The sequence below is a fragment of the Oncorhynchus kisutch genome, linkage group LG10, assembly GCF_002021735.2.
Source record: "Oncorhynchus kisutch isolate 150728-3 linkage group LG10, Okis_V2, whole genome shotgun sequence".
In the NCBI taxonomy this organism is placed as follows: Eukaryota; Metazoa; Chordata; class Actinopteri; order Salmoniformes; family Salmonidae; genus Oncorhynchus; species Oncorhynchus kisutch.
The window spans coordinates 65782572-65807543 of record NC_034183.2 but is presented as its reverse complement, the minus strand read 5'-3'; the positions used below and the strand labels follow the sequence as shown (position 1 = coordinate 65807543).

General features: G+C 41.1%; 2 protein-coding genes, 1 long non-coding RNA gene and 1 pseudogene across 7 annotated transcripts; 2 read left to right on the top strand and 2 right to left on the bottom strand.

The window, feature by feature from the left end:
- Positions 1–2311: 2311 nt before the first annotated feature.
- On the bottom strand, positions 2312–6897 carry LOC109897419 (sesquipedalian-1-like; annotated as a pseudogene).
- An 86-nt stretch (positions 6898–6983) lies between these two features.
- Positions 6984–9920, top strand: LOC109898734 (CD2 antigen cytoplasmic tail-binding protein 2-like). Of its 4 annotated transcripts, none has more exons than XM_031834799.1 (7): positions 6984–7024; positions 7560–7635; positions 7849–7981; positions 8328–8485; positions 8571–9150; positions 9266–9351; positions 9603–9920. In XM_031834799.1, the coding sequence occupies exons 2-7, from the start codon at positions 7561–7563 to the stop codon at positions 9711–9713; spliced, it is 1143 nt and encodes a 380-aa protein (XP_031690659.1). In that variant the 5' UTR covers positions 6984–7024; position 7560; the 3' UTR covers positions 9714–9920. The 4 variants fall into 4 exon arrangements, with proteins under 4 accessions (XP_031690659.1, XP_020349422.2, XP_020349421.2 ...); XM_020493833.2 differs by having other exon boundaries at positions 7001–7089; XM_020493832.2 differs by having other exon boundaries at positions 7023–7353.
- Positions 9921–10310: 390 nt separating this feature from the next.
- Positions 10311–21868, top strand: prr14 (proline rich 14). Of its 2 annotated transcripts, none has more exons than XM_031834796.1 (10): positions 10311–10447; positions 11193–11362; positions 11505–11649; positions 11746–11817; positions 13683–13726; positions 15599–18958; positions 19050–19206; positions 19330–19442; positions 19565–19633; positions 19761–21868. In XM_031834796.1, the coding sequence occupies exons 2-10, from the start codon at positions 11265–11267 to the stop codon at positions 20083–20085; spliced, it is 4383 nt and encodes a 1460-aa protein (XP_031690656.1). In that variant the 5' UTR covers positions 10311–10447; positions 11193–11264; the 3' UTR covers positions 20086–21868. The 2 variants fall into 2 exon arrangements, with proteins under 2 accessions (XP_031690656.1, XP_031690655.1); XM_031834795.1 differs by having other exon boundaries at positions 10312–10447; positions 11257–11362; positions 19761–21856.
- Positions 21347–24938, bottom strand: LOC116375922 (uncharacterized). The gene is made up of 3 exons (XR_004211337.1): positions 24595–24938; positions 23098–23333; positions 21347–22483 (listed from the first exon to the last, which is right to left on the bottom strand). It is a non-coding gene; the product is annotated as an uncharacterized LOC116375922 (long non-coding RNA).
- Positions 24939–24972: the final 34 nt, after the last annotated feature.

Genomic DNA, 24972 nt, shown 5'->3' with positions numbered 1-24972 from the left:
CTCCGGTAATTTATGCTGCAGTAGTTTATGTGTCGGGGGGCTAGGGTCAGTTTGTTATATCTGGAGTACTTCTCCTGTCTTATCCGGTGTCCTGTGTGAATTTAAGTATGCTCTCTCTAATTCTCTTGTTCTCTCTTTCTTTCTCTCTCTCGGAGGACCTGAGCCCTAGGACCATGTCTCAGGACTACCTGGCATGATGACTCAAAACTTTAATTGCTGCCAAAGGTGCTTCATCAAAGTACTGAGTAAGGGTCAGAATACTTTTAAGTAAATGTTATATTTCAGTTTTTTATTTGGTATAGATTTTCAAACATTTCCAAGAATCTGTTTTTGCTTTTTCATTATGGGGTATTGTGTGTAGACTAATATAATTAAAAATATATATATATTTTAGAGTAAGGCTGTAATGTAACAGAATGTGAAAAAAGTCAAGGGGTCTGAAAACTTTCTGAATGCACTGTATATAGAGTACCAGTCAGGAGTTTGGACACACCTACTCATTCCAGTGTTATTCTTTATTTTTACTATTTTCTACATTGTAGAATAATAGTGAAGACATCAACGCTATGAAATAACACATATGGAATCATGTACTAACCAAAAAAGTGTTAAACAAATCAAAATATATTTTATATTTGTGATTCTTCAAAGTAGCCACCCTTTGCCTTGATGACAGTTTTGCACACTCTTAGCATTATAGATATAATTATGTAGAAAATAAAGGAAAAACCCTTGAATGAGTAGGTGTGTCCAAACCTTTGACTGGTTATTTTAATATATATATATATATATATATATATATATATATACACACACTGTATCACAGTTGGTTGGTGGCACCTTAATTGGGGAGGACAGGCTTGTAGTAATGGCTGGAGCTGATTTTATGGAATGGTATCTAACGTATGGTTTCCATGTGTTTGATGCCCTTCCATTTGTGCCGTTCCAGCCATTGTTATGAACCATCCAACCCTCAGCAGCCTCCTGTGTAATGTGTGTGTGTGTGTATATATACAGTATTTTATTATTTGATGGAACATTGAATTTGACCTTTTGCTATTAGCCCATAGAAACGCATTGAATAACATATTCATACATGGCAAATAAAGGAAGCATGTTTTAAAGTGTCTGTCCTATATCTGAGAGATACAAGAAAGCTCAGGAAATTACTTTTAAACTAGTAATATCAATTGGATGCTACAGACATTTTTGCAAGAAGACTGACAAACACCGCTGTGGCTCCGTCACTTTCCACTGCAGATGCAGAAGGCCGACATCGGCGAGTGTGATGTATTGGAGACGCAGCCCATCCCAAAACAATTCAGATATCTCAAGCTTAAACAGACATATTTTTACAGGGATTTTTTTTATTTAGCTAATTTGATTAGTACAAGGATCCCGTTAAGAGGTTTTACCATCAGTGGCAGGAGTGCTAAAGAAACTATACTCCCTAAAACCAACCTCATGTTGTTAACCTTTCACAAAAACCCAAGAAACTTCAGGCACTGTCAACTTCTGACCAATGCCCTTTTTTCTCCTAGGTTTTATTATTACTTTAGTGATGCACACACTTTCATTTGCTTTCATAGTGCCACACACAGAAAGTCAGACTGCCCCCCCCCCACACACATAACACAGTTTTGTATTGCTATCCTTGTGGTGACCAAAGAATTGATTCCCATCCTAAATCCTATTTACCCTAACCTTGAACCTAACCATAGCCCTAACTTTATTCCTAAACCCCATAACCTTAAACCTATATCAAACCAAAACTCCTAGCCTTAATTGTAACCCTAACCCCAATTGTAACCCTAACCCAAAACCTAACCCGTAAGCCAAAAATAGCATTTTTCCTTGTGGACTCAAACAAAAACACACACACCAGCTCTCTCTCCCTCCTCAAGTGCTCCACTCCTAATGCCATGTTGGAGGGGTTCACAGGGAGGGGGACTGAGGGTGCAGGAGGAGCTCTTAGGAGAATATATATGAGGGACAGCTGAGAAAGACCAAAATAGCAAAGGAAACTTGTCCCCCCCCCCCCCCCCCCCACTCATCATCAATTTTAAAACTGTCCATCCATAGTTCATCCACTATTCTAGTTGTTTTTATATATTCCAGTCTGGTGTCTTTGATTTTTTTAAATGTTAAACAACTTAAACCTAAAGTGCCGCCAGACAGGTGAGAAGCTTCCCCAGTGTTGGGAGACTAGGGTAGGGCCTGTAACCTGCCGTCGGTTGTCTGTGTTGTTCTATGACCTCTGATCTGCCTTGTTATTGCCATGGTAAACTGTAAAGTAAAGTCATTTTTAATGATCCTTTAGTTTATTTAACCAGGGAAGTTGCATTCAAGGATGCATGGTCATATGGTGTACCATACATTATCTACCCACAGTTCCGTAACAGGACCCCATACTTCCTTATATAGAGTGCACATAGCCTACTGTATTATAAGACAGGTTACTAGGGGTGTTCAATGTCGTTCTTGGAGGGCCGAAATACTTCTGACTTTCATCCTCTCCTTCTAATAAGGGAATAATTCAGACCTGGGACACCAGGTGAGTGCGATTAACAACCAGGTAGAAACAAAGTGTTTTGGCCCTCCAGGAAGGGAATTGAACAGCCCTGGGTTACACCTTATGGCTTGTTTATATCCTGTCACAGTGTGAGAAGGTGTTAATATACAGATGTATGTGCTTTGTGTAAGGTGACACACTTCCACACTCCCCTGGACAAATCTATCACATTCTAGATGATTGGTATGAATTTCTGCTATGTGGTGATGCCAAAGTCTCATCTTTGAGACGCACATAGAAAACCACTTTCACACTTCAACTTAAAAGGTTAAAGTTTCAACTTTTAGCTGACCCAAAGCAAATATGGATGTGAGCCTTGCTCAAAGGCACATTCACAGATTTTTCACCTAGTCAGCTCAGGGATTCGCCCCCGCAACCTTTGGGTTATTGGCCCAATGCTCTTTACCGCTAGGATACCTGCCACCGTGTGAACTTCAGTTTGATCCGTTGATCTGATATTCTTAAATATGTAACTTGTTTATTTTACCACTGGTGTCTCACTAGTGTACATTATATTAATCCTCATATATCCTTATCTCAGAACGCAGATCCAAATCTCACATCTGTCATGAGAGACTACATTGGTCCTGTTAATATTAGCTCACTTTTCATCTCTTGGTTTTTCAACTGAATGTGTTACATGTTGGCTGGTGGATGGATGTCTCATCAGGGCAATACCAGAGAGGGCTCTTTGATACTTATGTCTCTCTCTATAACAATATTATGATTGAATTAAAATGAGTCTTGTCACACTTTTTAATCAGTGGACATGAATGGTTTAATTCACAGCTAGTGTTTGTAGCACCCTCTGGTGGTACAGCATGGCTGAGCTGCATCAACCTTTGGCGCATTAAAGTTGCTTAAAAATAATGGATACATTTAACATGAAGGATATACACCTAATTATATAGTGCTGCACTGTAACTTATTATTTTGTTAAACCGGGATGTGAAGCCTTTACTTGACAGTGTGTAACAACACATCAATATATATGATGTTTAACACATCACAAGGATGTTTTTACATTTTAGTCATTCAGCAGACGCTCTTATCCAGACCAGTCGAGGTGAGGATACTGTTTATTTAAGTTACTGTTTAAGAGGTAGGGTTTCAGATTTTGTGGAAAATGGGCAGGGTCTCTGCTGTCCTAGCTTCAGGGGGAAGCTGGTTCCACCACTGTGGTGCCAGGACAGAGAAGAGCTTGGACAGGGCTGATCGGGAGCTGCCCTCCTGTAGGGGTGGGAGGGCCATGAAACCTGAGGTGGCAGAGCGGAGTGCTAGGGTTGGGGTGTAGTTTTTGAGCATAGCCTGAAGGTAGAGAGGGGCAGTTTATCTTGCTATTCCGTAGGTTAGCACCATGGTCTTGTAGTGGATGCTAGCTTCGACTGGAAGCTCTTTGCTTCAATATTGCATAACTACCCTGATTGCTGACAGAAAGTTAAGCTTCACACTTACCATCAATATTACCTAGAAAATATACCAGTGATTTTAATGATAATTTACAAACATTAACAGACAAACCAGTAGGCGTGCCAGTACTCTGAAATAAGTAAGTGACTATCATTTGAGGAACTAGAGAGTTTACGAGGAACCAGTCACCTGTGTATACAGCATGAGCTGATTATAGTCCTATAACCTAACGTAGTAGGTGCAAAAGAAACACCCGAGCAGAGTTCCCACATCAGGGCTGTATCCCTGAGAACCGGATGCATCCGGTTGTTTGCAACACCACTAAGGGTGATAGTCCTATGCGTTTGATGATGAGTCTCTGCTTTGTGACAAGACATTCTGAGGGTCATCATCAACTTCATAGGACTATAATCCCATCATGATGAACTAGGTGACTAGTTCTTCTTTAATGCTCTAGTTCCTCAAATTATAAAGTCCCTTTCTTATTTCAGATTACTGGCATTCACACCAAAGTCCTCATCAAAATAACCAGAGTGGTAACTGTCTGATCTCTGTGGGTCAGTGTTCACTCAGGTCAATGAGATCGTCCTCAAGGTGCTCCTCTTCCTCCTGCCTCCTCCTCAGCCAATCAGCTCTCAGCTGCTTCACCTCCTCTCCATAGTAATCATGTAGCTTGGTGAAATCCACTAGAGGATCAAAGTCCACTTGTGGCCATTCCCCATATGGTGGTGCTGGTCCATTTATCGGTGTGACATGTGCGTTTCTCTTGGGCCAATGCTTAGGGGACCTCTTATTGATCACGTTGCTGAGGATTGGAGGGGCTTGTAATACATTACTGGCACTGTGGCTTCCCCCTTCTCTCCTCGCTGGTCCTGGCATGAGGAAGGAGGAGGAGCATGAGTTCAGGTAAGTCATGGATTGGGTAAGGCACATTGAGCCTGGACCAGTCACAGTGGTTCGTGGATGGGATTCAGCAGGGCCAGCTTGGCGTTTAGCCTCTGCTTAGTGACAAAAGAATACAGGTTGAGAGGCAGGAAAGGAACACATATTTTTGAAGCATGAATACAACAATACACACACACACACCACACTTTCTCCACACACTCACCTTCGTACTGCTTCCCCAGGTCTCTGACCAGCAGTGAAAGGTAACAGTGGCTGGCTGTGAGCAGGGCTTTGACCCAGCTCTCCCTCAGACTCACAGCGCTGGACAGCAGAGCCCTCTAGGACAATAACCCACAGCAGGTCTCGATCTGCCAGACGCTCCTGGTAGAACAGGAGATTGGCTTTCAGGACAAACCAGCGCCTCTGGTAGGAGGAGGTCCTCTCTTTCTGATGTGGTATGTGTAAGAGGAGGATGCCAGGGTGGTGGTGTGAAAGATGGAGAACGGGAGGAATAAGTAACAATATTTTTGATGAAGGGAAGTTGTAAAGAGTCAGAATAGATACAGAGATAAATACAGAGATAATTTTACCCAAATGAGTGCCATTATACAAGCCCTCTATTTCAATGTTCTATTTATGTCAGTGATTTATAAATAGGGGGGGGGGGGTGACATTGATAATAATAAAGTAGCTTCAAATATCAAATATCAGTTGAGACATAATTATTATTAGACAGGGAAACGCAAAAGGCCAAGAGAAGACTGTGTTATAACAGAATCTCACAGCATATTGATAATGTAATTTGTCTCTTGCTTGTGTCTGTCAAGTTTTACAATACCTTTTTGTAGAGGTATCCTTCTTTATCTATCGGTGAGGTGCAGGATAGGTAATGGGTTAAAATCTTCTCATGGATCTTCATTACAATGTTCTCCAACAAAGAGAGGATCCTTTAGAGGATGAAAGGCATCCTTGATAATATCAATCCAGCACCAGTAGTACAGACACACAACCTTTGAGCCTTGTTTGTCTGTCATAATACCTCCTTTCTTTTTCACCAGTAAAGAAACATTGCCAGTAACCAGTTGCCATCATCCTGTATTCAACTAGTCCACTCTTTATGACAATGATCTTAAATCTACACACAATTTCCACCTCTATCTCTTGCCAGTCTAGCGGAGGAGTAATGTGTCATCCAAGCTTACCTCTCAGGGTCACTCTCTATCCATCCAATTGTATATGTTTTAGATTTTCTGCCATAAACCTTCACTTGTTCCTCTCAGTCTAATTCCCACAGTAGTTTGTGTTCACTGCAACACATCTAGAATAAGACATTGTTTAAGTATAAAGTTTCAGGTTACGAACACAGGTCCTCCCATGGGTACTAGAGGACAAGTGTTGAAATATAAATAACTCAACCCACTTCCTGGAAACAAAACCCTGACTCACAATATTCTCTCTCCCCTCTACGCTTAAGTCCACACCTACTACCCAGATAGTATACATTGAGAGGGTGTTCTTTCTCACTTCCCTGTTCTGTGTAAAATGTTAAGTTAATTTCCTCAGTGATGCTTTAGAAATAAGTCTTACTATATCAAATTGGATTAAATGTTCCTTACTTCCTCTGGTGATCGATTCATAACCAAGAATGAATCCTCTCATTAAGGCCTAGTTGGACCCTATAGCACCACTACATTAACATGAGTGGTAATGAGGGCCAGAGCCACATAAACAGAGCTTTATCATTGCAGTTTTTACCTAATGAAATTAAGCATTTTTATGAACAATAAAAACAAAAAAGGACTAGAGAACGATGAGAGTTATTTGACCTCGACCAAGGGAAAACTTGTGCTGGCACTGAAATCATAGTAGCCCAAAGATGATAAAAATACTATGATGCTTACCTGAACATGGTAACAACACAAGGCTCATAAGAAAAGGAGGAGTGTCATTAGCCTTCAATAAATTGGTCTCTAGGGGCAAATACCCCCCAAACACCCATGAAATGGCCTTGCATGGATACGTTACATAACATTTAAACACTTCGAAACGAATAGACTCTGAATACACCCCGTTGTGGTGCTGAACATTTTGAATTGTTCAGAGAACTTTTTGTGACCGTGACACCTCTTGAACACGCCGCAGAACTGTACGCATCAGGTTCGACATCACTTCCTGTTTAGTTGATTGGCGCTTGCAGACTTTTCGTATCGATAGCTAGCGAGGTAGTTTTTGTTTTCCTTAGCGATCTGCATTTAAATACATGTTGTATTTTTGGTATTGTTAATTATCCTTATCCATTCTCAGATACATGCAAGGTGTTGTGAAGCTAGCTAACTTACGCCCTTTAACGTTACTTACCAACTCTGCACGTGTCGTTGTTTTCTTGGTACCTGCTAGTACTGTAACGTTAGTCAGCTAGCAAAACAAAACAAATTTACCTAGCCATAGCTGTAGTAGTCACACTATTGTGGAGATAATCGTATCACGTAAGTTAACGTCACGTGGAATAGTGTATTCGCTTAAATATTGATAACAGACTTATTCAAAGGCTTCAGTAAATGGTTAGCTCGCTAACTAACCTTAGTTAGCTAAGACGATTGCTTCCATTTGATTCATTATAGTACAGTAATATATAGACATGTATACTACAAACATGTATATTTAGATTTGTTTTCTCTTCTGTCATCAACAGAATGTCAAAAAGAAAAGTCACGTTTGGGGACGGCGATGGTGGAGAGTTGTTGGATGAGGACGTTCCAAAGAAAAAGGTGCTGCCACAAACACTTGTTCTCAGATCATAAGTACAGTGTTATTTGAATTTTTTAACAGCATAGAGTGGGACATACGAATTACATCTGACCAACACAAATATGCTTTTTGATGTAAGAATCTTTCAGTTACTTGTGTTAGCTAGAGGTATTTGTTTGTGGGTTTTCTATACTGACCAGTTTGCTTTGCTATCTCACCTGGGATCTCACCAGTTATGTGAGGATGTGGTTGGGCCGGGCTCCAGGTTCAAGGGGAAACATTCTCTGGACAGTGACGAGGAGGACGAGGAAGAAGATGGAGATAAGAGCAGCAAATACAACATATTGGCCAGTGACGATGTGGAAGGTTTGTCTTACCCATTTGATTGTCTTCATAACTGAGACCCGGCACTCCAGTCATTTAAAGGTAGACTCTGAGAAATGGCATTGCCACAAGCAGCACTGCAGATATTGGGATGAGTAAGACGCAAGACTTCCCTCACACAGTCACACACAGTATCTACACATGTGCACGGGTTCGCCTTACCCATTACAACGGGGTAGCCACAGGACCAAATCAGCGGAGAAGTTGAGCGTTGCACTTCAACACTCTCAGCTGTTAGGCAATTTGATCCACTATGCTGTTTAGTTTTTGCATCTGTCATATCGCTGAGTCTACCTGTTAATGTCTAAAAGTGCATGTTTTGTTTTAGGTCAGGAGGGGGCAACAATTAACTGTGACGAGGGAGTTCCCATCACACCCTTTAACCTGGATGAGGAGATGCAAGAAGGGCACTTTGACTCTGAAGGAAACTACTATGTCAAAAAGGATGAGGAGATCAGGGACAACTGGCTTGACAACATTGACTGGGTAACTGTGTCTTTAGTTATTTGATTAGTTGTTCACTGCAGAAATGTTACACACAGTGAAGTAATGTATTTGTCTCGCTCTTTAGGTGAAAATAAGAGAGCAACCTACTAAACGAAAGAAGAAAGGTCTGGCAGCCAAGAGGAGGAGGAGAGTGGGGGATGAAGATGAGGCAGAAGAAGAGAAACAGCGAGAGGAGAAGCAGGCAGACAGTGACGAAGAGGAAGACATGGAAGAAGAAAAGGAGCCAGTTGAGGACCCCCTGGCATCCTACAGCCAGTATCAGCTCACAGAGGCTGTGTTGGAGCTGCTATTACCTGGGGAGACTGTTGCCGCAGGGCTTCGCCGGCTTGGAGGCCTAGGTGGGCGTAAGAAGGGAAAGCAGAGGGGAGAGAACGGGAAAGCAGAAGAAACAAATAGGGATACCGAAAAACTGGACAGGCTCACGGCACTGGCAGACAGACTGGTTGGGAGTGGAGTGTTTGAAATATACCAGCAGACGTATGAAAAACTGGCCTACACGCTGAAAGGGAAGAGCCAGCAGCAATCAGTGGGGAGGAGTTTAAATGGAGAGGAGGAAGAAGATGAGCTTGACATGTTTGCAGACAAAATTGACGAGAAGCACAGTGTCAAAGCTCCGGACAAAGAGGATCAGGATGATGAGACGGGTTAGTGAGAGTAAATTGGTGTGCGGTCAGCTGGTTCCAAAACATTTACACTACTATTACAGGTGCTATTTTTGTTGACTTTTGAGATGTGTAAACATATTTTGTTTGTCTTAAGTGAGTGATGAGGTGATGTGGGAGTATAAATGGGACACAGAGGAGAATTCTGAACTCTACGGCCCCTTCAGCAGTCAGCAGATGCAGGTTTGAATTGTCTCTCTATTTTCTATTACAGTATAATGGACAATAAATTAAGGGCAGTAGTATCTGTCCTTCTGCTCTATTAACTGTCCTATGGGTAGGAACATCAACAGTACCTGCCATTCTGCTACTGGTCTGTTTTCCTGGTGGTCACACCGTTTATTTTCCTTCTTCCCTTATGATCCTGTACCTGGTTATACTGGATTAGGCCAGGCCGGTTCTGCCCAGTAATCCCTATTTTCTGTCTCTTTCAGGGCTGGGTGGATGAGGGCTATTTCAAAGATGGTGTTTACTGCAGGAGGATTGAACAGGGAAGCGCTCAGTTCTACAATTCCAAGAGACTAGACTTTGATCTTTACACATGACCATGATGAGTTCTTGACTAATAATGTTATGTATTATGTTGTTTCATGTGGACCCCAGGAAGAGTAGCTGCTGCGTTAGCAGTGGCTAATGGGGACCCTAATAAATACCAATGATAGTCACACACACACACACATCCAAATTCTCTGTTATCTGAACTCTTATTGTATGTAGCCTTACTGTTTTAAAATAAACAAATTGGTATTTTATATGGTCTATTTCTTGTCTGCTGCTAAGCCCACAAGCAAGGTCTTGAAACATTGCTAAATCATTTTACTAAATATTTTTCGGGTTTCTATATAGTGTTACATTGGTTTTAAGAGCAGTTAGACAAATTTGCTTAAATAACATTTTGTATTAGACTGGCTTCTGAACCAGCTACTTTCCGTCTTTCTGATTGGTTCTAATATACATCACTCGAGGACAAAGACTGCTTTCTGACTTCTGTTGGCCGTCCTTACCTAACAAGATCCTTTTACTAGAATGCAGTTGGTTGAGAGACGTTTATAGCTTTCCTTCATTGGTTAGATTTTCTGGAGGGATTTCTTCCATGTGAAAGCTTCCCTCTGATTGGTTTCTTGGTCGGTGTGCCAGTGGAACTTTTGATCATGAATCGACATTAGTGAAATGGTTCAACTTGGGCGCCGTCCTGCGTCGTGTTTACGTTAAAGATGTCTGTACACAATTATATTATAACAAAACGTCAATTTTCTTAGCAAATAATTGGGGCGGTGCGGTAAGTTTACTACTTCAAGTTGGCTTCATAAAATATGCATATTTTTAATGTTTATGACTATAACGTTATCACAGCAGTGCATTGGCTGGCTGCGAACGTTAGCATATATATGCTAACGTTAGCTAGCTACTAATACTCACCCTACCGTCATTTTACGTTATCCTCCTTGAAATGATTGAATTCTCCCGACTTTACCAAGCCAACTTAGCTAGCTGACGACCACATAGACCGTAGCTGGCTATTGCGTTGAAGTTCACGATATGCACAACACAGATCTACTGCTAGTTAACGAATAACGAGCTCTTGTAGAAGTGGCCTCCACCGGTGTACCATCCCCATGACAACACCAATAATGTGCTTTGTTCAAAAGAGTGCACGAAAATGATATATTGTCAATAGGAGGCAAAAATGATGCATTTGATCAAATACTTGTAGCTATTAGTGGCTTATTCGCGTATTTGTTAGCTGACAAGGTAAAACGAATCAAATCACGTTTTATTGTTCATTCTGGAAAGGTTAAACTAGAAGGTGATCTATATATGTGTTAGCTGGATGAAAATAAAAACACAAGCTAGCTAACATTTTCCATTTGTGTACATTTTACAAATGTTTACTGTGCAATTGTTGAACATATACCATAAGCAAGCAAGCCAGTGCCTACTTAATTTGGAAATTAGAAAAGCATGTTTATCAAATGTTTCACTTATGTTGATGTCCAGCATGTTTATTTCTGTTGTCTTTCCAGAGAAAGACAGATAGGGGGAGAGTGAGGATGTTGATCTAGTTCCCTGACTTGCTCCCCTAAATAGTCTGTCCAATGGAGGGAGCTGCCAAGGTTCCCCCAACCCAATTCTGTAATCCCCCTCACAGCGAACCTCCACCCCACCTTCTCCCTCTTTCCTCCATCACCCCCAGGTATAGTTCCCCTGCCACCTTTTGCTTTCCTCTTCCCCCTATTTATATTCTTGCTTGTTTGAAACCCATGTTTTTAACTACCATCGCAATTACTGAGAGCTACTGGTGAAGAGTCCAAACCATAACTGTTCATCTCCCACAGCTGTGAAGATGGCAAAAAGCCTGGTGACAGGAGGAGGAGTGGGCGTATTCAGAAGACACCGAAGAAACCGAAGAAGCAGGAGCCCAAAGACACAGTGGCGGAGTCCAGACAAAATACATCCCCTGCCAAGAGGGAGAGCAGTGTGGTAGTTTCATGTTTAAGTCTTAATGGTTTCTTAGATATTATAGGCTACTTAAAAGGGTCTTGTTTGGTAATCAGTTCACTCCTCTCTGATCCTTAGATGCAAGTGTCTCAGTCCCTGTCAGTAAAGCTAATGAAAGTTGATCCCCCCTGCAAACAACCGCTAAAAAAGGTATGCAATAAATGTCTATTTGTGCATGGGCCACTTTCTACTGTATCCACTCTAGATAATCTGTCTACATCAGTGGTGGTCGGTGCTGGTTAAGATTAGGGTGGACAATTTATTACATTTTTATGAGCATGGCCTTATTTCTATGACAGCATATTGGATCACTGTCATTCATATTCCATTTAGCCAGCTCAATGTAACATCGATAGGTTTAGGCTACTACATGATACTACCACATGATTTTCCCTATACCCATCATGAGGTTGCTACAACGTAGCCTACAAATTAAAGTTTATAATGTTGGTGCGTGCACAGGCTGCGCAACTAATTGGAGTTATCAAGGTGACAGAGAGACACATTAAATACCTCCTTGCACACTTGCCTGCATCTAGCTGATCTTGGTGTAATCATTAGTCCAAACAGTTGCAAACAAGAGTTTCAATTGGACAAATTCAGGTAGGTTTATGCCTGTTTCGTTCCATTTGCTTCCGTTTAATAAAAGTTTCTCAACAGAATCGGCGGAATTAATACACCCAGTATCACCCGCACAAACGGTTCACTTTCATAGCAGCCACATACAAACAGCATCATCAATTTGCTCTATGTATAATTCCTTCTCCTTCCATCTACACACTCTCCTCTCACCTTTTCCCTTCGCTTGTGGTCTACTTTTGGAATGTAGCCTAATGGAAGAATGTCGCAAATGCTCTTACCCAGGTGATCAAGATGAAATAACAATAGCCTACGATTGGTACGGCTTTAATATTCGTTTTTTAAAAGCTAGTGTGATCAGTCCAGAGGGTTCCGATCTATGCGGTGGCATAAACAGAGGAAGAGTCAGATTTTTATGTTGCAAAAATAAGTGATGTATTTAATGTTCACAGAATGGCACTCGGCCGGTTCAAGAAAGGAAACAAAATCCTAGCTCGGTTCAGAGCACTTTACTTGCACACCAATGAGCCTTTTGACAATCAACAAATTAAATAGTCTCTTTTGTGGCTTAGCTTGACATTGGCTCGCGATTATGGGAATCACTCACGTTCTTTATCTTTTAATCTGTTCTTTGTCTTTCGATGTCCTCTTCTGTCCGTTTCCGGTTTCTTCGTTCTATATTTCTCCTTATTTCTTTGTCCGTTCCTTCCTCTCCTCCCGCGTTTCCCACTGTTCTCTTTTTTTCCCCTGTGCGTAATTGCCCCCGTGCCTTCACCTGCGCCGGTAATTATCCTGTGACGTCAGCAGGGATTCCCTGAGATGCCCCCGCCCCTCTGACTCCCATTTACCCCCACACCCCTGGATGGTTCACAGCAGGCTAATATAACTGATATCTGTGTTTTTTTTTATGTACATGAGAAACATAGCCCTACCAATTTGTAAATCATTTTGTAACCCCCCCTTCCTGAGAGAGAAAATAGACCATATGATCGTATATCAACAACGTTTGGACAGGACCATGTGTTATTCCAGACATGGCCCAACCCTAGTGCACTGTGTTTTGGTAGTACAGTGCCCTACACAATGCTGTGGTGTAAACGGTAGAAAGATGTAAATTAATCCTCTTACACGGTCTGCTGCATCTTAGAGATGCACAGCAAGGAGCAATAATTAGTGTCTGCAAACATGACTGACCTAACTAGACAGACATCCTCAGTGATGTTTACATTAACAATCCGTTTTATTGCAGATTGACGCTGTCTCTATAAAAGCCATTTTGCAACCAAACAACAACAAACTTTTTTTTTTGCATAAAATCTTTAATAACCTATTTATTTTTCATGGTCACTATGCGTGATTAAAGCAGAGGCAATTATTGGCAAAGTGATTACACTATATGGATATGTTTATGATGTAAATATTTACTTACTTTGCAGAGCGGTTTGGATCTCAATGTTGCATCAGAATGTCAAATGTCTAAGTGAGTATGATGACTTACATAGAAGTTCAATGTTTTTTTGTGTGCATATTACTTTATTTGTTCAAATGTCTAGAAACCAAGTGTTTTACCCATGGGTGGAGAAATTGATTCAGTCAGTGGCTGTTTCCATTAACCTATCAAGTGATTTTTGTCAACATTTAGCAAGTTTGCATAGAAAATAGATGCAACATTTGCCTGCTACGGTGCGTTTCCAATTAACTATCTTGTGTCGATTTAAAAACAGCTGGACGTAATTCCGTCACACCTATAAAAGAAGTGGTTGAAGTCTTTCCATGAACCATTTAGGCAAATTGCGCATTATTAAATTGGTTATTGCCTGTATGCCCTCCAACCCATCTGTTTCATGTTTTGTGTGGCCTTCAAAAGCATAGAATTCAATAATTGACTATTTGCCACATTCTTATACAGCGTTCCCCAAACTAGGGGTTGTGACCCCTTGCGGGGTCGCCTGATTTGAAAATGGGGTCGTGAGAAACTCTGAGATAAAAATAAATAAAATTGCTCTTGGTTCATAGAACCGGGGTTACATCAGTAACCTCCGATAGCTGCTAGATGCAGTTGTAATAAACAGTGGTTTCTGTATTATTATTATTTTCTACAAATATGGTGAAGTCTTTTGAAGTGTTTAAGCAACAAAATAGTAAGACCCCATCACTGAAAGATGCAACTTTGTTGCCCTCTACAATGCCCACAAGCCGCACAGGACTCATTAGAACAGAGTGGACAAGACCAGGCACTAAATAAGACTGGGAGGAAAAGAACATCACCAATGATAGTATTTTCTACAGAAAAGATCATACAAAATGATTGCCGATCTTTTGAACTTCCCAATACCTTTCTGGTGCATTTCAGTCACTTCAAACCATACTTCCGTCAGATTTAAATATTATCAAAAGCACTGTCGGACAGATTTGTAATAGACTGTCATAGTCCCAATGAAAAAAAGTGAACTTTGGCCGTTGATTCTATCACTTTATTTACATGGTGGGGTCCCTCCCCCCAAAAGTTAGGGAACCTCTCATATAATTATCATGTGCCACTGTGAAACCTGCACTCCTGTAGATCTGAAATAATTGAATGGTGAAACTTGCACCCAGCCAACCAGAAAAGCAAGGCGAAGCAATTCAGGCTTTCTTGAAAGTCAAGACCAATCTTATCCTGCAAAGAAACATTATTTTCATAGTTGAATAATACATTTAGAAAACAGTAGGCATTTAGAATTTAAATGTTGAAGAGCTTTATAGTTTGGTGATGACATCACGTGTACCTTAAGTTATTCAGCAATAATTTATTCAGAAAATTATTTCCATGATTTGTTGCAATAAAGATTAATAAAAATAATAATCCGCCCCCTGTCGAACGGATACAAATGTTGTCGATCTTTAGAAACGTTCTCCTATAGCTACTGTTTTTAATTACATGTTAATGTTTTTTTTTGCGGCATTGCTTTTGTCAAATTAACCTGGGTCAATGGAAACCTGCCTAGTGAGATCAGTGACCATGGATGGTGTTGCTCAGTTGACCAGGTTGATCTCTTTTGGGATGAAAAAGGATGGAGGAAAAATAGATGAAGTGAAATGGATGGAGTTAACATTTCAGATTAGGGGAAGGCTTGTCTGATTACGTTCAACGTCTTCATATCCCCAACTGTAGTTTAAGGTAGGGGTACTAGTCAGGGAATTCTTTGGTTAAGATTCATTCATAAGTATTCATAAAAACAAGCTGGTAGTGCCTTAGTTTGTATGAATAATACCATTCCACCAATTGTAGTTTGTTAAACATACCTGTATTTTGTACAATAGTGTTGTTTTTTCTCTGTTCATGTGTTCTTTTTGTTTCTTTCCATTGTAGGAACAAAGACACAAAAGGCTCAAATAACAAAGCGATTCCATCCTCTTCCACGTTAACTTTAGATGTAAATACTACTGGCAAGACTGAATATGATGTCAACCAATCAGACATGGAGGCGGATGAAGAGGTTGGCTGTGGAAAGTCCCCTGGAAGCCCGACCTCTGTCAAGCGATGGGTGATTGGCCCATTGTTTCAGTCATTTAAATCCAAGATTGCCAGTTTCACACAGATTGTCATGAGTCCCGTCCGACTTTTCAAACCCAATAGCTCCCCACCTGAACCAGATGTAGACGTCTCCTCTGCCTCTCATAGTTCTCACCAACAAGGACCTGGGTATGAGCTAACCTCTGGCACAGTGCAACACTTGGAAGCTGGAAGAGGAGGAAATGACCCTGCCTCTCGTAAACACTTAAAGTTCAGCATGGATCTAAAAACCCACGGCACTCCAGAAGAGGATGAGTTTTCTCTTGAGGGGAAACAAAATATGATGCCACCTGGAGATGCGCAGAGGGACACCTGTATGTCAAACAGCTCAGAAAAGAAGACCAATAATAATGATTCATTACCTTGTATGCAGCGTAGTCCTCTACTCAGAAGCAGTATCAAGTGTGGTTCTGAATCAACAGAGTCCCATTTCAACTCATGCTCTTCCACGTCCTTTCAACCCCCTGACCCCTCAAGTTCCTTATGTGGGTCCAAACTGTCTCTCATTGTTCAAATGAAGGAGCAGGTGGATTTGACAGGGGCTCACCGGAGACCATTGCGCCGAAAATGTGTTTTTCTAAATGAAGCTGCATCACAGAGCAGTCCCTCTGCTGCAATTAACGCATCTGAAGCAGACCGCATCTCTAGTTTGCCAGCTGAAGTAGGAATCTGTGAGCCCAAGGCTAAACGGCTTGCCACAAAATCGTATGTAGAGTACAAAATCTGGGACTGTATTGACAGTGAAACATCTAGTCCATTTTCCAGTATCTACAATACCACTTCTGAGAGTCTATGCCAGGCAGATGATTACAGCATAAAAACTGTTGGTCTGCCTCAAGTCCAAAACATGTTGGTATGTGGTTCCCAGTCACATATGTCTAGCCGGAAAAGCCCCAGAAAAACGGTAAACACAACACTGAACAACTGTTCCTCAGTCAGTCAGTGTCTTCAAAAGCAGATAGATGAGTGTGAAGGAAAGCAAGGCTATATCGCAGGCTCAGCAAAGGAAGTTAAGAGGAGATGCAGAGCAACTCCTTTTACAGCGATCAAGAGAGACGCAGAGAAAAAGAAAAGAGTGAAACTGATGAAAAGAGAGCGATGTGAAGAGGTCACAGAAGAAGACACGGTAGATGTTGCGTTAGAAAGTTACACATTAACATCGGTAGAGCACGCAAGTGATGTAGAACTTGTCCAGCCGGGGGCTGGATCAAAACCGTGTGCAACTTCTAAATCTCAGTCTCTTAAAAGTAGGGTGCTGCTTCGGGTTAGCCAGAGTTCTACCGTATACATTGAAACCACTCAAAAACCCTCTGAAACACATGTACCTCTGATGGAGGTGATGAAGGACAAAGGTAGAGGTCGAAGTGGGCGTATTAAGAATAATACGTCTCTCACAGTAATGGCCACTTCAAGTAATAGGAGTGTACTAGAGCACAGTAATGACAGTTTGTGTGACAACAGCATAGCAGCCAGCAATAGTAGGGGTATGACCAGTGCCTTGACTTATGGTGACACTGACTCTAGTTCAGCATGTAATATGGAAATGGTAACTACCATGACAACCGCTTTGATGAAAGAAAATCATGAACTGCCCGTCTCTGATCAGTACTTGGATATCAAGGGGAAGTGGCCTCGAACAGCATCCAAAAATCAGCAGAAATACATCTGTAAGAAGAGGAAGATTTCCCCAGTGGTTGAAGTGGCGTCATCTCAAAATCAACAAAAGTGTCTGAAGTTGAATGAGATCACTTCAGAAGAGAGTCGTCCACTAAAACCACCGAAACAAAATAAATCCAGGAGGTCTCATAACTCACGCTCAACCCAACAGCTTGGCACGTCTTCAGGGCTGACTGGTGTTGGGGCCGATCACTTGCACTCTTTGAAGCCCAGCAAAGACGACAATGTCCATGTAGCTTCTAGATCTTCAGATGTTACACAACAGACATTACAGACTACCGCAGTGGTGGCTGTCCACAAAGACACAGGTTGGGGAGCAGAAATGGGTGGGTCTGACTCTAGCAAGAGCCCAAAGAAGAGTCGGAATCGATCTAATAAAATGTCTGTCAGTGATGCGTTACTGGTGGATAAGAGGTTTGTGGAACCCCTTGGTGGACGTAAGAGAGTCAGCCGAGGTCCGTCCACAGAGGACAATGACGAGACAACTCAGTCCCTGCAACTTAATCAAATAACAGTTGAAGAAAAAAAGAGAACTGTGCCTTGGCCTGTGCGAACTTATCCCAAATGTTCAATCAAGCTGAACAAAAATATAGTGAAACATTCTATGGCTTTGCAAGGAAATGATGTGGCAATGGACTCTGATGTAGAAGTGTTTTCCACTGCCTGTGAACCAACTAACCTTGGCCAGAACAAGACTATTGACCAGGTGATGGAGGAGGAGCAGGGGAAGGAGGATGAGTGTTCTGAACTGCCTGTACCCTCTGAGACGAGGCTCAGGGGGAGGGGGCAAAAAAAGAAGCCAAAGAAAGCAGCGACTCAATGTAGGAAGCACAGGCCTGTGACTAGGAAGAGGGGGCAGGAAGAAGAGGAGGAGAGAAATACCGCGATTGGTGAGCAGATGGACTTTTCATCAGATAACAACACCACCCTTAAGAAGCGTCTGTTGCGCAGCTACTCCTGCCCAGAGATCCCTGCTCTCCTCCACCATGACAGCCACTGGACCACCTCTCTGCATGGCAGGATCCTCTCCGTACCCCGGCTCCACCCCGCCCTCTTTCCTCCTGTCCCCACTCCTCCCGCACCGTCCAGGCGTCCACGCCGTCATACTGTCTCTAGTGTGGAAATTGAGCGGGAGATAGCTCCGTTATGCCTGCGTAAGGAGGTGTTTCCCTCAAGAAGGACCTATTCATTGGGAAACCCGTCCTACCACCTGTTACCCGGTGTGCCACCCTCCACTTCCATCTCTGTCTGGGCCTCCTGCTTCCTGTCAAGCCCCCTGGCCTTCCTCTCCAGGAAATTGCGAAAAGGAAGTCTAGCTGCCACTAGTAGTGCTTGCAGTCATGATACCTCCCCTTCCCCCTCCAGTGTTTCCTCTTCCATTTCACCATCCTGCTCTTCTGTACGTCACCTGTTCTCCAGTTCCGACCCCTGTGACCTGACATCAGACATATCCTCTGCTTCAGTCTCCTCCTTTTGCAGGTAAAACACCACTTTGTCCTTTGTTCAAAAATACATATTTTCCTTTTTGATTACAGTAGTTAAAAATGATTTAATTCCACCATGTTTCCAGTGCATTTTCAAAGATTCCCTTGGAGAATGAGACAAGCCAGCAGCATGAGGAGGATGGGGAGAATGTGGAGAATTTGGAGGACAAAAACCGTTTCAGGAATGAGTTCGAAGCCATAGGGATGAGAGAGGAAAAAGCATTGTCAGATTCTGAAATTAAGGTACACTGACCACGTAATATTTAATGTGAACTATGTCATTTACATATGACATACATTATGTGATGAGTAGATAAGTGAGTCTGGCTTTAACCCACCTTCTCCACTGTGGTGGTGTTTGCACAGTTGGAAACCGGCAAACATGAGGAACGAAGGAAAGTGTCATCCATTCGAATTCGCAAAGCCTTACCCAAACCCCTCCACAACCTCACACCCATGGGCCTGCCCAAACCTATCAGGTATGTGTATTTGAAGTGTGTGATGGTGTGCCTGTGTGTATATGGTAAACTTGCTACCTGTATTCGTAAAATGTTATGACATGGATTACTAAAACCCCAACTAATCTGTTGTATTCCAACAGGGTGAAGAAGAAGGAGTTCAGTTTGGAGGAAATCTACACTAATAAAAACTTCATCAAGCCCCCTGAAAGGTTACTGTTCACTCATGCATCTTATTGTTCATCCTACAGTACAGGAAATCATCATTGTAATGACTGACTGTAACTTTCCTTTCATTAACAACTTCCTTGCTCTTGTGTTTGTTTTTATTCGTCCCAGACGGCTGGAGACCATATTTGAGGTGCCACTCAGTCGACGCGATGGGTCTCATTCCCTCCTTGGTCAGAAGCGCATGAAGCGTTTTGTGGAGTTCCCAGAGGTTGGTGTGGCCAGAAAGCCAAGGAAGCCACTTGTTGGTGTTGGGGCAGGGGGTGGTTTACCCAGGAAAGCTGGGGTTGGCTCTCCTTTTGGAAGGCCCAAGCGCGGGGGTTGCCTCTCTTCTAAAGATCACCCCACCCTCAATCTGCAGGAGCTTGATTCACTTCTTTGCTCCAAGCTTGACCAGCTGGATTCCTGGTTAGCTTTTGACCAGAATATCTGTTGACAAATGCCAATCAAAGGGGGAGACAATAGCACATTTACATTATCGAAAATATTGTTATTACAAATTGCCCAGCCCCTTTGCCTCCCATCCAACATCAAGCTCGTCCTCATCTTCTGTAATTGTTTACAATGTTTTTATTTTGTGGGAGTGTATTATTTACCTTCCATTGAGTTGTTTTAAAATGATAATTGAAGAATGTTTGTATTTTCATTGTGTACTATTTGTAGATAACGATATGGAATATACTGTTATTGTAATATTTGATTATCTATGGATGTAATGCATTTTATATCATTGGTTTAGGTCAGTGAGTGCATAAGTGTTTGTATTTAAAACTGCTACTATTTCTGCACTCAGTTTTGTTGATAATCTGCATTCTTAATATGCCAATGCCTCAGCCTTTTAATCATTATTAAACACTTTCTGATTTATTTGCTACTGAATCCTACATTTGGAAGCTCACATGCAACTCAAATCTTTGTGGATATTATCCATTGACATCAATGTGTATTTACACAGCAGTTATTGAATGCACATACTTCTCAAGTAAGGATTCTTACTAGCCAAACAATTTCCAGATGATAATTCCCAATTTAGCTGTAGGTGCAAACCTGTTATTGGCAACTAGCATCAAATGGCAGCTACTTTCAAGATATATTGAATGTTGAGAATTCTGTTTTTGGCCAAATTACAGCTGTAAGAAAATGTTTCTGGTTCTGACAATCACAGACTTCATATTTTCTTTTAGAACCGTCCTTTAATTGTTGCCTGACTATTCCTGCCAATTGTTGCCTTGTATACACATTACATTGTATTGTTTTCTTCACCTCCAGATTATAACTATAGCAAATAAAATGTATATTGTCCATTTTATACATTTTTGTAAAAATAATCTATGTAGAATTGTTACACTCCAATGAGTATTTCTATGGAAACATTAACATGAATATTTTCATCAATGCAGTTAGTTTAATGTTTTGTATCATTGTGGATTATAATATTTGTTTTAATAGCAATATTTAATTGAAAATTGCTAGTCTATACAAATTACTTTTCTATTACATCACATTTTTTGTAATTCTATTTCTGAAAATATTTGTCTTTACTGTGTGGTTTGTATTGAATAAATGTATTTGTATGCATTTTTTTGTTACAGCTGGAGAGCGACTTTATATTAAGTAAAAGGTATTTGTAGCTATATTAACTTAATGTAAATGAGGCAAATAGCCTGAAAAGGAACTTAATTCAGATCAAATTGATGTAAATGTATTTTCATTTAATTACAAAATCCTTTAAAACATGCTATGTATAAATATAAAATACAAAGTAAGGCAATGACATGAATACAGTAAATGTAGAAATGATCATGTAAACTAAATGAAGTATTGTACATTTTTGGTATTTAAAACCAAAGGCAGTTTTCACTATTACTGTAAATCAGAAACACTGCCCTGATTTAATTATACCTAGTTCACAATCTGTCCTTTATAATTAGACATTTATATTTAGTTCCTCACATATACAAATTATTTATTTCACTGATAAAAATATAACATTGTTACAAAATTTAGTTTGTGTTGCATATCATAAATGGTAAAAGTGAAACGTCGAGGCCGATAGTGGACATGGGAGTGTTTTGGAGTCAGGCCCCTGTATAGTGCCTCACAGTTTGTTTTGAATTTATACAGGATTTTAAAAAATCTGCTGTTTTATACTCATACAGTCTTGGACTCATGTATGTCAGCAAATAAACCGTGTCCATTAAATGCTATCTCAAAAACAATTGGTTATTTTGTGTCCCCTTGCTCATCTCTCGTCTCTGAACCAACCTCTTATTCAGGAAGAAGGTAGTTTAACTACAGTCCTTACTCTAAGTGCTAAAAGTCTGGTTGGGCTACTGATAAATGTCAAAATATCTTAATATTTATAATGTATTTATAGCTGTGGCATCACTTGAATGTTAACTATAAACCAGTCTTCCAGTGATAAATTCCAGATTGACACAAAAGAAAGTTAAAGGTGCCTTTGTAAATCCTTATCAGCAAGACAGCCTTATCAGAATGATACTCAGGGAGGCTGTATACAGTGGAGTCTCCCTGAGTCACCGGAGGTGCTTTTCCATCTGTTCCCACCTCACAGTGTCACGGCAGTCCAAGATCAATACTAAAGAAGTTGGACCACTGTCCTGTAGCCATCCTTATGGTACAGTACATCCACCTTGGTGGTTCCTGGGAATTGGTCAGTCTATCAGAGTGAGTATGTATGACACCAGTACCAATAGTACTGGGCTGAGTACCAGAATCGCCACCCACACCACAATAGAAATGATCCCAAACGTTTTTGCCCGTTGGGAGTATTGTTTAGCCTTCTCTGGAGTCGTCTTCCTTGCCTCTCGAGCCTGTCATAGGGGTAGAAAGAGTACATTATATTTTGATATGACTCATATCTAAGATATAGACTCTAAGTGTAGATGTGCACATTTTGAGAACCAAGATGGTCCCTAAAGGGGCAACACCTTTTATTACATTACAGAATGCGTACCTCATCCCATGGGGCATAACAGTGTTTTGTCTGTAGAAAGTACCCTGGCAGAGAATGAGCATCTCAAACCATTTTTGTTGGCATGTCAGTGAAAGACAATTACAAACAAACTAATTTAGTTTCAGTAAACTAATATCCTACATCCTTTATGACAATGTCACAACTGCAAATAATACAGTACTATCAGACTTGAATAATTGTATTCCCTTGTTCTGCATTTGATCTATCCTCTGAACTCTGCTGCATCTATTTTCTCCTCAGAAATGTCTTCCCAATCAGCAACAATGGAGGACATTCCACTGACTGCTGTCCCAGGTACAAGTGAAACGACAGATTCCCAAAATGACACCACCTGCCTTCAAGTGATCATCTGCTGTGGTCGTGACCATACTGTTCCCTCCTGTGCCAAGGACAGGGACTATAGGAGACTGGTTTTAAAAACAGGTTTTAAAAAAATAAGCTTGAAATTACCTTGACTGAGTTGACCAAAGCTAAAATTCCAATGCAGGAGAGTCCACAGATGATGCTGCTAATGGCCAGTCTCCTATAGTCCCTGTCCTTGGCACAGGAGGGAACAGTATGGTCACGACCACAGCAGATGATCACTTGAAGGCAGGTGGTGTCATTTTGGGAATCTGTCGTTTCACTTGTACCTGGGACAGCAGTCAGTGGAATGTCCTCCATTGTTGCTGATTGGGAAGACATTTCTGAGGAGAAAATAGATGCAGCAGAGTTCAGAGGATAGATCAAATGCAGAACAAGGGAATACAATTATTCAAGTCTGATAGTACTGTATTATTTGCAGTTGTGACATTGTCATAAAGGATGTAGGATATTAGTTTACTGAAACTAAATTAGTTTGTTTGTAATTGTCTTTCACTGACATGCCAACAAAAATGGTTTGAGATGCTCATTCTCTGCCAGGGTACTTTCTACAGACAAAACACTGTTATGCCCCATGGGATGAGGTACGCATTGCTATCAATCAAACAGGAGCCTGAAGAACTGGAATGATTACACTGTGCAGTGTGCAAGTTAAATCATTAGCCATAGAGAAAGAAAACAGCAAGAGGGAAATGTTATGATTGTATGTCCACTGAGTATACCAAACATTACAAACACCTTCCTTATATTGAGTTGCACCCCAACAAGTTGGCTGGATGTCCTTTGGGTGGTGGACCATTCTTGATACACACGGGAAACTGTTGAGCGTGAAAACCCAGCAGCGTAGAGGTTCTTGACACAAACCTACTACCATACCCCGTTCAAAGGCACTTCAATATTTTGTCTTGCCTATTCCCCCCCTGAATAGCAAACACCCAATCCATGTCTCAATTGTCTCAAGGCTTCTTTTTTTTTACCATGTCCTCCCCTTCATTCATCTACACTGATTGAAGTGACATCAATAAAGGATCACCTGGATTCACCTGTTCAGACTATGTCATGGAAAGAGCAGCTGTTCTTAATGTTTATGTATATCACATTTAAGTGTGTTAGATGGCATTAGATACCATCAACATTATCTTACTGCTGTAATGTTAACATGAGAAACCTTTTCCTGTCCCAGTTTCAGACTTGACCTGGTGAATTCCAGTAACTTGATATGTATTCTTACGGCAAAGATCATATCAATGAATGAAGAATAGTTACATTGTAATCGTCTCCCTTCAGCCTTTGACAACAGAACATTATTGGGGGCTTTTCTTGAGCCCTCCTCATCAACTGATCATAAAGGAGAAGTATTTTAGGGAAATAACTTGGAGTGTCTGTAAAGCCCTGATTACTCAAAGCAATGAATGAGCGATGCTAAGCTCTTTTCCCATATGGTCTCATACACTCATTCTCAAAGGGAATCACATACAGAACAACATAACAGTATTTTTGTGGATTAACAAAGCACACAGTATCTGAAATGAAACAATAGTATATGACACACCATAAAAATATCACAGATAATAATCGGCTTACTAGTCCAGGCTTGATCTTGATTGGGAAAGTACAGCTCTGTATGCCTCTGTCTACTCTCCAGTCAAACTGAAATCCTCACTTATGACGGCTGACAGAGCTGTGAAGAAGAAAGCTGATCTTTTCTTTGATTTATTTTCCTTCCTGGATTTAGTTAATGATCACAGCTGCTAGTTGGTTGTGGCTTCAGATTCGTGAAGACTTGATTTAACATATCCAAATGTTATCCAGATATTTCTTGTTTATAATATTTTCTTGAGCAATCTTTCTTTCTTTTGCAGTCTCAGTTTTGGTTGTGGTCACCATGAAAGTTAGTGGTGTCTGAAAAAGGAGAAGGCTGGGAGTGGATTATAACTCTTTCTTGTGTGAAACCTCCACGCC

Coding starts and splice junctions, on each gene's coding strand:
- LOC109898734 (XM_031834798.1), top strand. CDS start 7,738: ATGCTTTTTGATGTAAGAATCTTTCAGTTACTTGTGTTAGCTAGAGGT. Junction 7,982..8,327: donor GGCCAGTGACGATGTGGAAG/GTTTGTCTTACC, acceptor GTTTTGTTTTAG/GTCAGGAGGGGGCAACAATT. Junction 8,486..8,570: donor GGCTTGACAACATTGACTGG/GTAACTGTGTCT, acceptor CTCGCTCTTTAG/GTGAAAATAAGAGAGCAACC.
- prr14 (XM_031834796.1), top strand. CDS start 11,265: ATGGAGGGAGCTGCCAAGGTTCCCCCAACCCAATTCTGTAATCCCCCT. Junction 19,207..19,329: donor TGTCAGATTCTGAAATTAAG/GTACACTGACCA, acceptor GTGTTTGCACAG/TTGGAAACCGGCAAACATGA. Junction 19,634..19,760: donor TTCATCAAGCCCCCTGAAAG/GTTACTGTTCAC, acceptor TATTCGTCCCAG/ACGGCTGGAGACCATATTTG.